The following is a 10,105-nucleotide window of genomic DNA, read 5'->3' on the forward strand; positions in this document are numbered from 1 at the left end:
TTGCATTCTTAAGTATTGCTAAACCAGTTTTTGCTCCTCAAATTCACATTTAGACTGTTCTCTTCAACTTGTTCCTTACATTTTCTTTACTTTGTCCTAATAAATCCTCAAATTTACCCTAGTTAAAGCTGCACAAATGTTTAAGCTATACATCTGCAAACAACCAGTTAGAATATCAGAATACATACATTTGCTGTATTTGTCAAGCGGACAGACTCCAGCTGTGTGTCCTGGTCATTTAGTTTTGAACTATATTGAGAAATGTAATGTTTCCTCTGTTTGGACATTTGTGTGTCAAAGGTTCCGACTGATGGTCAGGGGATTGAGGCGTTGCAACACAGTCAAAAACCCTGAATATCATGAATAAAAATCACAAGATGTTTATAATCACGAGTCTCGAGTCATGTTGAGCGTTTGAGTTTAGTCTGAATGTTCTAATGAGTCGAAAAGCTTTGCTAACAACGCCAAAGGAACAGCAGTGTGAATAAAATGGTCAAACTTCTGTGTTTGCTTGAGTAGAAACTCTGAAGATGTTTGAAATAATTTAAGGACGTGAAACCTACACATAGAAGTAGTTTAAATTGTTATTTAACTTTAATTATACGCCGTTTTAACTTCAGAAGTGTTTAAGATATGGCTATGCAGCCTGATTGGTTTTCTGTGTGGCTGACTGTCAAAGTTAGAAACTCATTGCTAGCTGCTAGCATGTTATAACACATTACTAGCAGTTTTTGCCATGTTGCCAGCATGTTTAGCTCAGATGTGTCTAATTTGGTGGTTATATCTGAAATCTCATGTAGTAATACATCTTAAATTCCTGTATTAGTAGTTTAAAGTTGTTATCTTTGTATATAAACCAATGAAGCCTAAGCTAAATCTGAATTTGAGGATTGTTGTGTCACGTGACTGGGTTGGCTCGGGTGGAAGCGGAACTGTGTGGCTGCAGCTCGTGTTTCCTGGTCGGGTGTTTGTTGTGACGCACACGTGGAACTCTCGCACATGCCGTGAAAACACTGAACGCCTCACTTTAATAAACATTTATACATTTAATTTAATACTGCGCATTAGATTGATAATGTCAGCATCTGTGATTCGAAGAGGACTTGAGCTATTCAGCGAGAAAGGTAACTATCCGGTCGCTAAATCTATTTTCGTCTGTAGCTTCACAGTTATAAACAAAACATAATGAGGAATAATTCAGACTTCGCCAATTATGAGATAGGTTCATCTGTGAAGCTTCTCTAAGAGTACAGTCATTATTCTGTTATCTGTGTTTTATTAAAATAGTTTACATACAGGGTTGCAGTGTTGTCTCAATTGTTTAAGAAAAGTAACATGTTTTATGTGTGCTGAGGTAATTTATAATAATATAACACACAATAGTTTAAAAAATGCAATTCACTTCTACACCAAAGAGAAATGTGTAGTGAAAAACGGCTGAAGGTAATGTAGATTCACATCTGGCAATAAAAAATGAGGTATTACTTCCCTAGTTACTGGAGTAATTTAGTAATCAGATTATGTAACTCATGTTGCGATGCTAACTCGTATTACAATGCATTAATGCAACAATGGATAGAATAAAGTATCTCATTGTGAGTGTGTAGATGGAGCGAAGCATAAGCAAAAGAGGAACCGCTCTAGTAAGGGTGCACTGATGGAGCAGAAAAGCACACAGAAGCAACGCATCCAGAAACGGATCAGACAGCTACAGAGAGCCGGACAATCATCGCTGAACAACAACACCGTCAAAGACAAGCGTGTTCGATCAGCCGTGGGTCAGTCTGACAAAAAAAACACTTCAGACCAGCTCAAAATCATATTAGACCAGCTCAAAATCACTTTAGACCATCTCAAAACCACCTGAGACTAGCTCAAAATCACCCCAAATCAGCTCAAAACCACTTCAGACCAGCTAAAACCACTTCAGACTAAACTGAGGACCAGTTTAAATCCACTCTAGATCAGCTCAAAACCACATCAGACCAGTGCAAAATCATTTCAGATTGGCTTAAAATCACCCCAGACCAGCTCAATGCCACATATGACCAGCTCAGAATCACCCTAGACAGCTCAAAATTACCCTAGACCAGCTAAAAACCAGCCAAGATCAGCTTAAAATCACTTTAGACCATCTCAAAATCACCCTAGACCAGCTCAAAACCATCCAAGATCAGCTCAAAATCACTTTAGACCAGCTCAAAATCACTTTAGACCACCTAAGACCAGCTCAAAACCACCCCAAATCAGCTCTAAACCACTTCAGACTTACTGAGAACCAGCTTAAATCCACTCTAGATCAGCTCAAAACCACATCAGACCAGCTCAATATCATTTCAGACTAGCTTAAAAGCACCCCTGACCAGCTCAATGCTACATGAGACCGGCTCAAAATCACCCCAGACCAGCTCAAAACCAGCCAAGATTAGCTTAAAATTACTTTAGACCAGCTCAAAATCACTTCAGACCATCTTAAAATAACTTTAGACAATCTCAAAACCACCTGAGACCAGCTCAAAATCACCCCAAATCAGCTCAAAACCACTTCAGACTTACTGAGGACCAGCTTAAATCCACTCAGCTCAAAACCACATCAGACCAGCTCAATATCATTTCAGACTAGCTTAAAATCACCCTGGACCAGCTCAAAACCAGCCAAGATCAGCTTAAAATTACTTCAGACCCGCTCAATACCATCTCAGACCAGCTCAAAAGCCTTTCAGACTTAAGACCCTCTAAAAACCACTCTAGATCAGCTCAAAACCACTTCAGACGAATATAAAATCAGCTCAAAACCAAGTAAAAAACCTTACCACTAGTAATTTACATTTCTGTAGTTTATTTATGTATTATTATTGTTGTATTTTTATATTATTGTGAGTTACTGTATTTTTATTTAGTTATAAAATGTAAAACTGTCTGTAAACCTGTTAGATGTTCAGTGAAAACCTGAATATATTATCTATATTCACTGAGAAATGGATAAAGATATTAGTTTTCAAATAAAAGTGTATGCTGAGCAGTGTGTATCGTAGTGAAGTATTGTAGAAATTGTAGAAACGGCTGTGAATTTTTGTCGCATCTTCTTACTTTGGCTTTTAACTCGTTATAAATACTTCTCTCTATTATTTTTATTGTAGTGTTTTGTATTTATTATGTTTATTTGATCTATTATCTCATTATACAGCACAGTGGTCCGCTATTGCTGTGTTTATTTGTGCTTTATAAGTAAATAAATGAAATAAACCAATTAAAAGTGCAGCTGATGAATGGTTCTGCTCATCACAGATGAATACAGGAAGAAGCAGAAGAAGAGTCAGCTGAGCTCAAACCTGAAGTATTTCCTGAGGACCAGCTCCACAACACAGAAACACCACACAGCAAAGGTCTGAACCCGAATCCTGAAGCAGCCCACAGCACATCCAAGGGGAAATCTTTGATTTAGTTTGTATAAAGATAGTTTCCTTAATCTGAGCAGTTCAAGACTAGTTTTGTTAGTTTAGCATCTGAAAAATGAGGGCTCAATTCAACATAGTTTAAGGGTCAGTTCACCCAAAATTGAACATTTGCTCACTATTTGCTCTCCCTCGAGTGGTTATAAACCTTTATGAGTTTCTTTCATCTGTTGGAACACAAAATAAGTTATTTTGAAGAATGTTGGAAACTGGTTGACTTCCATAGTAGGAAAAACTAATGGAAGTCAATGGTTACAGGTTTCCAACATTTTAGGAAATATCTTCTTTTGTGTTCGACTGAAGAAAGAAACTTGCGTTCCTCGTGCTGAATAGATTTGAGGATTGAAATTAAATTGAGCTGCTTTATTTTAGAGGTTTAGTGTGGGCGGGTCAATTTGACCCAAAGGACATAATGGTGTATACAGGATTCTACAGGAGAATGAATTAATGGATTTTAAATGATGTGTTGTGTTTGTTTAGGAGGTCCAGCAGAGCTCCAGCCGGCGCTCCTGTGATCAGCCGGATCTGCCCGAACCCAAACCCAAAGAAACATCCGTCTTCACCGAGCAGGAGTTCCAGACCTTCCAGAAGGAGTATTTCTCCCGTCTCTGATCAACATTGATCAGTACTGAAGACGTCTGAGATTATAATCAATAACAGCAGCTTTCCTTTAAAACTGTTATTATTGATTATTTTCACCTGTACACTGCCAACAATGCTGTTCTTACTTAGAGATTCTGTCTTGTTTATGTACAAATATTTAAAAACTCTTAAATCACGAAGCGTTTTCTAGACAAGCTAAAGATATTGTGTTGTTTACAGAGATAATGAAGAGTTTATCATTAAAACAAGCTAAATAATCCTGTCAAAAGCAAAATGAATTCTCTTCCCCCATTGTCAGATTATTTAGCTTGTTTTAATGAAAAACTCTCTTCATTTTGACTCATTATTACTGAAAGCAAGACTATATGTTGTGCTGGTTTAGTAAACGCTTCTTGATTTAAGAGTTCTTATATATTTGGACTAGAAACAAGACACACATTTGAATAAGATAAAAACAGAGCAGTGTAAATGAATCTGAGGACTCTTATAGTGTTGTATTAATGAAAGTTAATGTACATAATATTTTCTCTGCATCGTCAAACACAAGATGATGCACTTTCTCTCAGTTAAAGGCATACACATTCTATCGAGTGCTATAATAAATTTAAATATTGCTTATGATTTCTTTCCTGCAATTCTGCCGTGCATTGGTGCATTTATTTTATAATAATTCAGCAGTCTGGAGTCTTTTAATCCACTTATAATACGGCTACCAGATGTTGTACACTGAAGAGTGTTTTAGTCAGGTGTGTGTCCTCCTCAAGTGTCTTCTGTGTGTAGCACTAGTGTCCTCCACATCTCCTCCTCCTGTCGTGTTCTGATGTGATTTCTGACTGTTGTAGCTGAAATAACTCTAATCATTCAGCGGAGTGATATGAAGCTGTAATGTGCTCTAAACCTGCCGGTACTACTTTAGCTGTGCTGTGTTTGTCTGACTATAACCAAACACCTTAGAGCATGGGTCTCAAACTCAATTCCTGGAGGGTTGCAGCTCTATCAACACACCTGATTCAACTAATCAAGGTGGTCAGGGCTACTCATGAACACCTTGATTAGTTGGATCAGGTGTATTAGAATAGGGTTGGAGCAAAACTGCAGAGCTGCGGCTCTCCTCGAATTGAGTTTGAGACTCATTCCTTAGAGTGACCATCAGCCAGGGGTGCAGCTTCTATCGCAAACGAAAGTGAAGGAGGGGTTGGGAGGCTTACCTGTCATGGCGTGGGCCTCTAGAAGTGTCATAGCTTTCCCCCTTAGCTGCGCCCATGACATCAGCCAATCAGAATCAAGCATTCAACAGACTTGCACTATAAGATTCAACCATTAAAAGTTATCAAATGTTCCTCCAAACAAGATAATGTCATTAAAAACTGGCCTATAGGTAATATATTTTCCCCATTTGACGGTTCACTTATTCTAATAATACACTGTATAGATGAGCCTTTAAGTTGAATGCCATACATGTATTCATTACGTTAAAGTGAATATGTTATAGTCCAGGGGTCACCAATCTCAGGCCTGCAGGGCCGGTGTCCCTCCAGGGTTTAGCTCCAACTTGCCTCAAAACACCTGCCTGGGTGTTTCAAATATACCTAGTAATTTGATTAGGGTTGGAGCTAAAATCTGCAGGACATCGGCCCTCCAGGAACAAGTTTGGTGACCCCTGTTATAGTCAGTTCTTCTTTAGTCATAACAAATTTAATATGGGTCATTTTTTACCAAAGAACTAAACAGAACAAACTTTTCCTGTGATTAAAGTTCTTTTTTTCTAGAATTAGTAGAATATTTTAAGCATTTCATGTCTAATTTAACAGTATTCCTGTTCCATTCAATATCTAATAATTCAGTGATCAAAGCTTTTACATGTATTGCCTGTTTTGTCATTTTGTTTATTAATAATTATGTTTTGTTTGTTTTTTTGCAGAGGTTATCGACTCTGAAATAAATTAAAACCGAAAACTATTATTTATTTTAAAATAGGATCAAATTTTTGAAAATGCAATATAACCCATCCCTGTCTTTCTAAATTATCTATTTATTTATAATATATTTTGTTTAATATCTATGTTTTTTCCTGCTTGAGCTCTGCAATGTTGACCCACATTCTGTGAGAACGTAATATTTGGGTACTATTTGTTTGTCATATATTGACATACTCAACAGCCTATCAGCACGCAGAGAACTAAGCGGAGGGATACAAGCGTGTGGGCTGTGATGTGAGATTATATAAGCAGAGGCGCGGCCGGCTCTATGTTTTCTCTCTCATACTCCGGTTAGATCTGCACGTGGCTCTCAATCTCCCGCGGGAATCATGGCAGTGTAGCGGCGCGCAGCGGCAAACATCGCAACGGCAAATCCGGCAGTGCAGCGGGCAAGTGCACTGGCTCAGTTTGGCAAAATGGCGTAAGTATTTTTCACTTTCTCTTCCCTCATATTTGTGTCATAAACTTCTCAAGCTGTTAGCTTTAGCAATAATGACGCTCAGCATTGGTGCTGTCTAATGTGTATGCGCGATCTCCGTTTGTTTTGATTATGTTGTCGTGATTTGACAATGACACGGAAAAAAAATACACATTAAGACTTTGTTTATTTTCTGTCGAGAAGCTACAACGTGGCACCTCAAAATGGCGCGCGCGATTCTTCCGCGTGACCGCTGGAAATGGCGCGAGGGCTCAGGAGGTTGTTGCTAGAAGGGGATACAGCTGAGGCCAGAAGTTAACGAGAATTATTTATTTATCCTTTAATCGCATTTTATTAACTACTACCATTAACACAGCCCTTGCACTGATGTCAAACCGTAAATACACAGAGTATTATTTATTAAATTACCGATGAAATTGTATTTTTAACATCCCTAGACCCAGCTCTCACAGTAGTGTGAAACAGTAATTATACTTAGTATTATTCGTATTATTTATTAAATGACCCAATTAAATTATTTACGTATAGCCTAAACCCAACCCTCTCAAGAATGTAAAAATATTTGTTGTAGTATCACAATTTTTTTATTTTGACGTTATTATCCGCAGCTGTATCCCTTTTAGACTTTACCGCTCAGGGACACCTTCATCTCGCACAGGAACCGGGGGGTGGGGCGTCCTTCACTGTTGACCATATTAGGACATGTATTCTGTGAGGGCGGGGAAACTCCAGCCTAGAGGGAGCTAATTATAGCAGCTAGCAGCAGGAGGAGGAGGTTTAGCGTTAGTAAATAGCACTGATGGGAAAGTAAATGAGTGTTCGCAGCTTGAGTTCCTCCTGGATGACACCTGTTTTAACTGGTCTGATCCAGAGTGCCTGGAGGTGCTCTAGAAACTGGTTAAACTGGTTTAGAATGTTAGTAATCACAACTGGTTCTTCATTATGGGCTCATTTTGTTTCCTTGTCGAGTAATTGTGTGTTTTGTTCTGTTAAACCTTTTCTCTGGCCAGGGTTGGGGATCGAGAACTAGTTCCTCTTTTAAAATGTTGAAATGTTTTCATAACGCATGCATGAAATAGGTGATTTGCATTATTGTATATGCATGTTCAGAGTAAATGCTTTAAACAAATGAATAGTTAACACTAAAGTCATTAATACATTAAAATAAACAGTGACAAATGTCTTTTAGTTGAAATTAAAGCTGAAATTTAGTGAATAACTCCGTTTAATAGAATAGTTGAATTGATTTTACTGTGTTTTTAGGCATTAACAATAAAATATGAGCTAAGAGTGATAAATGCTTTTGTTTTTGTCATTATATTGACTATTTAAAATAACTGAGGGATCTTTTAATGTACAGATTTAACAAACAAAAGGCCTGAAGTGGTTTAAATGTGACTTTGTAGGCCAGATTAAAGCCAAAATGTTAATTTCTAAAAATAAATCACCTGATAAGTCAAGCAACCGCCAATACAACAATCAGAATATCCTTAAAGCACTCTTGGTTTACGTAATAAATTATTATTCTCTGTGTTTTGAAGTAGCAGTGATATTGTGCATGTTCATTATGATGTGTTGAATTTTTAATATCAGCATGTCTAATAATGCACACACACGACTCTGTCATCAGTCAGGTTTGTTTTGAAGAATTTAATATAGATTTATAACACTTTCTGATGGAACTCCTTTACTAAATGACCAGATCTCACAGTGATTAAACCTAATTAATACTGCTCGTGTTGTCCCGCAGGTCTCTCCTAGCAAACCCCCAGCGCTCTGCTGCCATCGACAGCATCTCCATCTCTCCGCGAATACATCAGCTCCTCCTCCGCCATGTCTCTGTGTGTTGGGGACGCTGGAGCCCTGCTGCTGGGGCCCTGGCCTCTGACGGCTGACCCCCGAGGGCCCCTGCTGGACCAGGATGAGGAGAGCTCCGTGTTGGAGGGCTCGTGGTCTTCCTCTTCCTCTTCTTCTTTATCCTCTTTCTCTCCTCCTGCTTCTGGAGATGCTCCGTCTGAGCTGCTGTCGCTCTCCTGGCCGTCGTCGGACGTCCTGCTGACAGAGCAGAGCACAGGTGACCGATGCGCACACACAGATTTCACTGTACACACTCACTCTGAAAGATTACTCTGCGCGCACACACACACACACACACTAGTACACTGGCAAAAGTCGGCTTCGAATGTCGAATGAACTCCTCCTCTCTCTCTCTGTGTGTGTGTGTGTGTGTGTCCTCTAGCAGGCGATGTGTTTCCTGGTATGGATTGGATGACAGAGAAATTAGACCTGAATGACTTGGACCTGGACTCTCTGATTGGGTCATGCGACTCTGAGGATCCGCCCGGTTCCCCAGAGGATCTGCTGGCCTGTCTGGACTCCAGCATGGATCTGGATCTGGACTCTCTCCCGTTTGGCTCCGCAGACCTGGATCTCCCTCTGGGCTTGGACCTTCCGCTTCCTGAAGAGATCAAATCGGAGCCTCTCTCTCCAGCACAGAGCGTCCCGTCTCCTCCTGAAGAAGCTCCTCAAGATGAGAACACTGAGGTTTCAGTTCTCCATCCTGCAGGAATCATGCTGAGCCTCTCTCCGTCTCACATTGTGGTTCTGCTGACTCCAAAAGAAGAGCAGAACATCAGCGATTCCTCTGATAGCGATAGCGGGATCTCAGTCTCAGGATCTCCAGCTCATCAATCAGATCTAGAACCCTCATCCAGAGCTAAACCATACTCCAGACCCGATCCTGAAGCATCTCCAGCGCTCAAAGGCCGAGTGAAGACCAGCTCCGGAGCTCCGAAAGTGGAGAAGAAACTGAAGAAGATGGAGCAGAATAAAACCGCAGCAACACGCTACCGGCAGAAGAAGCGTGTGGAGCAGGAGTCGCTGAACGGCGAGTGCTCTGAGCTGGAGAAGAAGAACCGTGAGCTCTCGGAGAAAGCAGATTCCCTGAGCCGGGAGATCCAGTACCTGCGGGACCTTCTGGAGGAGATGCGGACCGCCAAACACCGCAGGAGCAAACGCTAGATCCAGATCCATCCTTCACATCGCTGTCGGTCCAGATCCATCCTTCACATCCAGACTGATCTGTTATTCTCTGATCATTATAACTCCTCATCCTGCATCTCTCGTCTCGTCTGGTCCAGCGAGGGCCCTCAACACCTCCAGTTCTTACACTGAATCTGATGCTGTAGTGCTTTGTAAATAAGCTTCACGTGTGCTATTTAAACATGCTCAATCTGTCATGGTGTGTGTGTGTGTGTGAGGGGCTTTATTTTCTAATAAAGATGTCATCAAACTCTGCTCATGTGTTCAGTTTGTGTTGTCTTCTAAAGTGCTTAGAAAGGCACTGATTGAAGGGGGCAGTTCACCAAACAATTGAAGTAAAATCCCCCTCATGTGTTTCTGGTTAATATGCTTACCGGTTCACTTCAACTGTATTTGTGCAGCGCTTCTCACATTTACTGCTTTAAAGCAGCTTTACAAAAGAGCACGTTATTAAACCACAATCAGAAAAGTGAAGGCTATGAGTGGGCCCACATGAGTCTGTGCACAGAGTTTTAGCCCACCATTGAGTCCCTTTACTTGTGTAAAGTAGTATTTATTCTGTATTTAAATCACAGTAGTAATATTGA

The 10,105-nt window shown here is 40.2% G+C and overlaps 2 protein-coding genes across 3 annotated transcripts; both read left to right on the plus strand.

The window, feature by feature from the left end:
- Positions 1-952: 952 nt before the first annotated feature.
- rps19bp1 (ribosomal protein S19 binding protein 1) lies at positions 953-4,693 on the plus strand. The gene is made up of 4 exons (XM_056459305.1): positions 953-1,124; positions 1,608-1,778; positions 3,289-3,386; positions 3,936-4,693. The coding sequence occupies exons 1-4, from the start codon at positions 1,076-1,078 to the stop codon at positions 4,065-4,067; spliced, it is 450 nt and encodes a 149-aa protein (XP_056315280.1). The 5' UTR covers positions 953-1,075; the 3' UTR covers positions 4,068-4,693.
- Positions 4,694-6,299: 1,606 nt separating this feature from the next.
- Positions 6,300-9,772, plus strand: atf4a (activating transcription factor 4a). 2 transcript variants are annotated; one of them, XM_056459298.1, is made up of 3 exons: positions 6,300-6,458; positions 8,227-8,550; positions 8,719-9,772. In XM_056459298.1, exons 2-3 carry the CDS (start codon positions 8,310-8,312, stop codon positions 9,495-9,497), a joined length of 1,020 nt encoding a protein of 339 aa, XP_056315273.1. In that variant the 5' UTR covers positions 6,300-6,458; positions 8,227-8,309; the 3' UTR covers positions 9,498-9,772. The 2 variants fall into 2 exon arrangements, with proteins under 2 accessions (XP_056315273.1, XP_056315272.1); XM_056459297.1 differs by having other exon boundaries at positions 6,301-6,458; positions 8,716-9,772.
- The last annotated feature ends 333 nt before the right edge of the window (positions 9,773-10,105 follow it).

Source organism: Danio aesculapii, chromosome 6, assembly GCF_903798145.1.
Source record: "Danio aesculapii chromosome 6, fDanAes4.1, whole genome shotgun sequence".
Lineage (NCBI taxonomy): Eukaryota > Metazoa > Chordata > Actinopteri > Cypriniformes > Danionidae > Danio > Danio aesculapii.